The sequence below is a fragment of the Populus euphratica genome, unplaced genomic scaffold, assembly GCF_000495115.2.
Source record: "Populus euphratica unplaced genomic scaffold, PopEup_1.0 scaffold454.1, whole genome shotgun sequence".
NCBI classification, from domain to species: Eukaryota; Viridiplantae; Streptophyta; class Magnoliopsida; order Malpighiales; family Salicaceae; genus Populus; species Populus euphratica.
The window spans coordinates 107540-113151 of NW_011500336.1; the positions used below are offsets into that span (position 1 = coordinate 107540).

Below are 5612 nucleotides of genomic sequence, written 5' to 3' on the forward strand. Positions count from 1 at the left end.
GGGAAAGAGACCTTGGCTGTGAAGATATAGAGGTAGAGAGGATTTCTTCAAGAGTGAGTGACGAGGATGAAGATGGAACCAATGCCAGAAAGAAACTTAGGCTCACCAAAGAGCAATCTGCCCTTTTGGAGGAAAGCTTCAAACAACACAGCAACCTCTATCCTGTGAATAATTAATCTCTTAATCTCTATTTTATTTTGATACATGGTTTTGTATACATCTATGTGTCTATTCTAGTACTGATTAAGACTTGATCCTTCTTTAATAAACAAACAGAAGCAGAAGGAAGCTTTAGCAAGGCAGCTGAATCTACGGCCGAGACAAGTAGAAGTATGGTTTCAAAACAGAAGAGCCAGGTAATTAAGAAGATAATCTTTAAAATTAACAGTTATTATCTCCATGAAACAAGTGCCATGATATCCATAACACACCCAAAAGCCCCACAAAAAATGTTTCTTATCCCTGAAGAAAGAACCCTCTGAAGCATTTTCAGCACCAAGGTACCTGTGCTTAAATCAGAGAAGTACAACTACCTGCTTTAATCAATAAAGCTATCTCAAACTATCATAATTAAGCTGGAGGGTATCTTTTTTGTTTTTCTTTATCAGAAAAGAATCTGAATTAATGGTGGTCGGTAATACTCTGCAGGACAAAACTCAAGCAAACTGAAGTGGACTGTGAGTTCTTGAAGAAGTGCTGTGAAGCACTAAAAGATGAGAATGGGAGGTTACAAAAGGAGCTACAAGAACTTAAAGCACTGAAACTGGCACAGCCCTTTTACATGCACATGCCAGCAGCTACTCTAACCATGTGCCCATCCTGTGAAAGAATCGGTGGTGTTGGTGATGGTGCTTCAAAGAGCTCCTTCTCAATGGTTCCAAAGCCTGACTTCTATAATACCTTCACCAATCCGTCAGCTGCATGTTAATGAAGTTGCCACGACATATATAAGAGAGGAATAAACATAGCTTATTAATTACACCAACCCCACAATCCATCTGTTTTTTGGTTAAGGGCTTGTACTGAAAGATTAGTGTAAGTAATTATTTTTTAGAAAATATTAATTACGGATAAATTTCCCTTCTCCTTTGTTTTTGTTTATTCATTCCAAAAATATGAAATTTGTGATACTAGGTCGATTAAAGCCAAAGACTTATAGTTTAATATCTTTCAATTACTTTCTTTTTTATGATGAGGAATTTCATATCCATATCTTTTTTGGGGTGTTGTCTTAGATATCGATCACAGAGATAGCATAACAGTTTCTAATTCCATTGATCTAGTTATTCACCAACAAAATGGAGACAAGTAGAATTGTTATAAACCTTGGGAGCATAATTAACAAAACCTAGAAGGGATCATAAGTGAATCCCTTATTTTGAGAGGCAAAACAATGGAGAGAAGTAGAATTGTTATTTTGTTTTCTTTTATCATCAAGTTTTTTCTTTTCTAATTCTATCATGGATTTAAATTTAGTAGTTTATTTTGATTTATTTTTTATATACTTATCATGATTTTAAAAAACATCACAGCATTGTATTAATACCCAATTTCACAAAAAATAATTTGATTTTAATATTTGCAGATATTGAAAACTAGATAACCAAAATCAGCATATTTTTTGTCTTAAAAATACTAAGTGTCAACTTTGATTTTTTTTTTGTTCATTGGATTTTTTTTTCAATTTATTTTTTTTATTGGGATTTTGGATTAATAATTTATTTTGATATATTTTTATGTAGTTATTTTGATTTTAAAGAAAAGTCTTATTGTTATATTGATGCTTAATTTCATGGAAACAAATCTAATTTTATTCTTTAAGAAAAATAAAAAATGAGGGGACAAAAATTAATAAAGAGAAGGAATGGGAGGCCTTTTCTAAATAAATAAGATTGTTTGAGCCAAAAAAAAAATCCCTAAATATGAAGCACAACACAACTAGCGGCAATATCATGGTAGTTTGCTGGGCTCTTTTTGTGGAGAGGACAGATGGATAATGATCAATCAGTAGATGATTATTACTGTTTGCGTGAGAGAGAGAGCAGATGTGGGCAGTTAGCTCACGTGTACCTGTCTCCAATGTCATATATTCAGTTGTGTTAGAAAGCGAGAAAAGGTTGTCGGTGGAGAGTGGAGCATTATTCATTGAAATGATGAGAAGGTTATCTTCGATATGAGTCCATTGCCTTCGATAATAATGCGCGAATCTATAGAGCGATGCCTGGAATCCTGATGTGCGCCAATAAATGATGAGGTCACTTTCCAGTTAAGGTAGGGGGCACTGAGCTTTTTTTTAACTTTTTCATTTTGAAAAAACTTATTTTCTAAACTAGCGAATTTGAAAAAATAATTCTTCCTCCCTCTGTCACATAAATATGAGTTCCTTTTGTATCTAGCACAAGCACAACCAATATGCCATGCCCATAAGAAATAATTTATCTCTCAAGTTATTTACCTGAGACAATCGGTGATTTCTTTCATTGCCATTATAGTCATCGCCGCCATCCATAAGTGTCCACTGTAACCTATCATATATATGCAATATCATAATAATTGTTTATCATTTAAAAATTATATATATATTTCTTTTATTGCCATTGTAGTCATCGCCGCCATCCATAAGTGTCCACTGTAACCTATCATATATATGCAATATCATAATAATTGTTTATCATTTAAAAATTATATATATATTTCTTTTATTGCCATTGTAGTCATCGCCGTCATCCATAAGTGTCCAATGTAACCTATCACATATATGCGATTTCATAGTGATTGTTTATCATTTAAAAATTATATATATAGATGTGTGGTATATATCTAGCAAGATATGGAGAAACAAAAAAAATTTTATCTCTTATCAATAAAAAATTAGAATAGAAATCACCACCTAGTATTCTGATCGTTAGAAACCCTATTATCATTAAATAATTAGAATAAGAGTCGTCACATAGTATTCTGGTCACTAAGAACCCTAACTGGTCTTAGAGATGGGGGTATGGAGACTGGTTGCGTAAAGAAAAGGTATTAATACCTCAACTACACCCTACCCAAGATAAGTTACATTGTTTTATTATCTGATAAAACTTGAGGTTTTGTTATGATTTCTAATTATTGGTCCGTCTATAGTTCAAAAAAAGCTATAATCAATAAGGAGGTTCTTATTTTAATGGCGTAGAACTTAACTATTGTAGAGTCTGGAAAAAAATTTAATATTTGAAATATGTATTATGTATAATTTCGTAATAACTGATACTAAAATAAAACAACATAAAAATTTTGTTGTTTTTGAAATTTTGGCCAATATTCTACTGACTTTAATAAACTGGTTATTAAAGTCAAAATGCATGCTAAAACATTATTTTTTAGTGTATGATAAAACACAATGTGATTTTTTAGCTTTGAGACACTTGGTCATATGCACACAAAAAAAATTTCAAGTTGTTTTGTAATTTTGGAAGTTTTGGTTAAAACTAGATATTTTAATACCGGATTTGTATTTTTATGAAATAAAAATACTACTTGATATTAATCAAAATGACATAAAAACTACGCGAGAAAATTGTAACATTCTAAAATAAAATTTTTTAATTTTTTTTAATGGGTGGATCAGGCCCAAATGCATGGCTAGATCAGACCTGGCCCAAAACCAAATGGGCTAGTTATTGTATTTAAGCACAGTAATCAGTCCTCTATCATTTGCTACATAACATGAATTATTCACGTTCTGCATGTAAATGCAGACGGCGGCTGAGCAAAGGAGAAAGAAATGGGACAACCAGAGGTTACCTGGGGTGGCGCAGCCTAAGTGTGGCTGTTAGGGGTGGCAATGGTGCTGTTGTCACTGTAGAGGGACTGCAGTGGCCGGTGGTGCTATTGTCACTGTGGAGGGACTGCGATGGCTGGTGATGCTTCTCCTTCTTATTCCTCTCCCTCCTTTATTTTTTTTCTCTTCTTTTTTTGTCTTTCCTTTCTTTTTCTCCTCCTATTTTATAATATGTCTTCTCTTTTATCTTCTCTTTTGTTCTGCTACCTCTCTCTTGTTGTCTCCTCCTCTCTTTTCTGCTTGTGATCCCCTGTTTTTATAGGCAAAAATAGGGGAGAAAGTGGATGAGGTGGCCATTGTATTGCTGCCCCTCCAACACGTGAAAAGTTATGGGCAAGTGGGTGTCCTTGGTCGGCATCTTTTTTATACTTTTTAAAGGAAGAAAGTCGGTGAAAACAGGGGAAAAAATATTCTTTTTCCTCCCCTACTTCAAGAGTCCAATGGAAGAAAAGGACATACAATGCCTTCAAAACGACACCATTTCGGCCTTTTTCTTTTTTTATGTAAACAATGCATGAAATGCGTCATTTTGGACATAAAAAGTTGTTTTATTTAAAAGAAAACAGCCTCAAAAACATGTTAGAGTTCACATTGGTCCTCAATTGTTATTCAATCAAGTCCTCAATTTTAATTTTGATTTTAAAAATTAATTCAATTGCATCTCTACCAAAAATCAAACAGCAGCTCTGAAGTTGATAGGCTTTTTCACTTTGGTCATTGGTCTTGATATTATGCAATTTGACCCTCAATTGAGCAGTAAACTTCTAATTTTTTTAATTTGACCCTGATTCGGTTTTAATTACAGCCCATCTATTTACGTGCCTTTTTCATTTTGATCTTTGGTTACGGATTTCTTCAATTAAGTCCCTAATTGGCCATCAAACTTTAATATTTATGCAATTAAGCCCATGATTTGACCAAATTAATTCTTAAAAATTATAATTTGACCCTAAAACTTCAATTTCTTCCAATTAAAGCCCAAATTGATTCCAAAATCAATTTTTCTTGCAATTAAACTCTCTATATATTCAATTAAACCTTCAATAAAATTTAATTGAGTCCATAAACATTTGGTTTTGAACTTTTCTTCCTCAAATTGAATTTTCTTTGTTAACAGGGCTCTTATCAGTCAATTAAATACTGTCAAATTTTAATCTTTGTAATTTTGAACTTGCTCAACCAATTTTTAACCATTTTTAAGGCACTTTGACATTTTTTTTCACTATTATATTTTTTTATTTTTTTTATTTTTTAAAGTAAGAAAAAATGTGAATTGAGGAATCACCTAAAAATAGGTTATGACAGTTGCCCCCTCTTTACAATGCTTACAGAGCAAAGATTTTACATAGTAAGTATTGTAAAGATAAACAAAACTGGTCTTCTTGAAATGTCATTGACCTGAAACTTCAACCGAACATAAAGTCTTATGTATGGTTAAGCTAAAGTGGGATCCTTTTCCACAATCTCCTTTAACCAAAACCAGATCTCTATGTGTGGCTAGGATAGATTAAGATTCCTTTCCCTAATTTTCTCTAACTAGAATCAAAATTCTATGTGTGGTTAAGATAGACTGAGATTCCTTTCACCAATCTTCTTTAACCAGAACTAAAAATCCTGTGTGGTTGGGTTAAATTGAGATTCCTTTCGCCAATTGATTAATACTTAAAAGTGCATTTTTATCAAGGTTTTATATCATCATTTTGCACTTGAAGCATCAATAACTCCTTAACTAAAGCATGTTTTATAATAACATATCTAATAATATAAGATACCTTTAATTTATGGT

At 32.5% G+C, this 5612-nt stretch overlaps 1 protein-coding gene across 1 annotated transcript in view; it reads left to right on the plus strand.

Moving 5' to 3' along the window:
- LOC105113778 (homeobox-leucine zipper protein HAT22-like) overlaps window positions 1–1078 on the plus strand; it is a 1938-nt gene extending 860 nt beyond the window's left edge. Inside the window, exons 2-4 of the mRNA XM_011010095.1 lie at window positions 1–164; window positions 277–356; window positions 649–1078. Coding sequence (XP_011008397.1) covers window positions 1–164; window positions 277–356; window positions 649–928 — 524 coding nt within the window. The 3' untranslated portion in view covers window positions 929–1078. The remainder of the gene's footprint in view (window positions 165–276; window positions 357–648) is intronic.
- Window positions 1079–5612: the final 4534 nt, after the last annotated feature.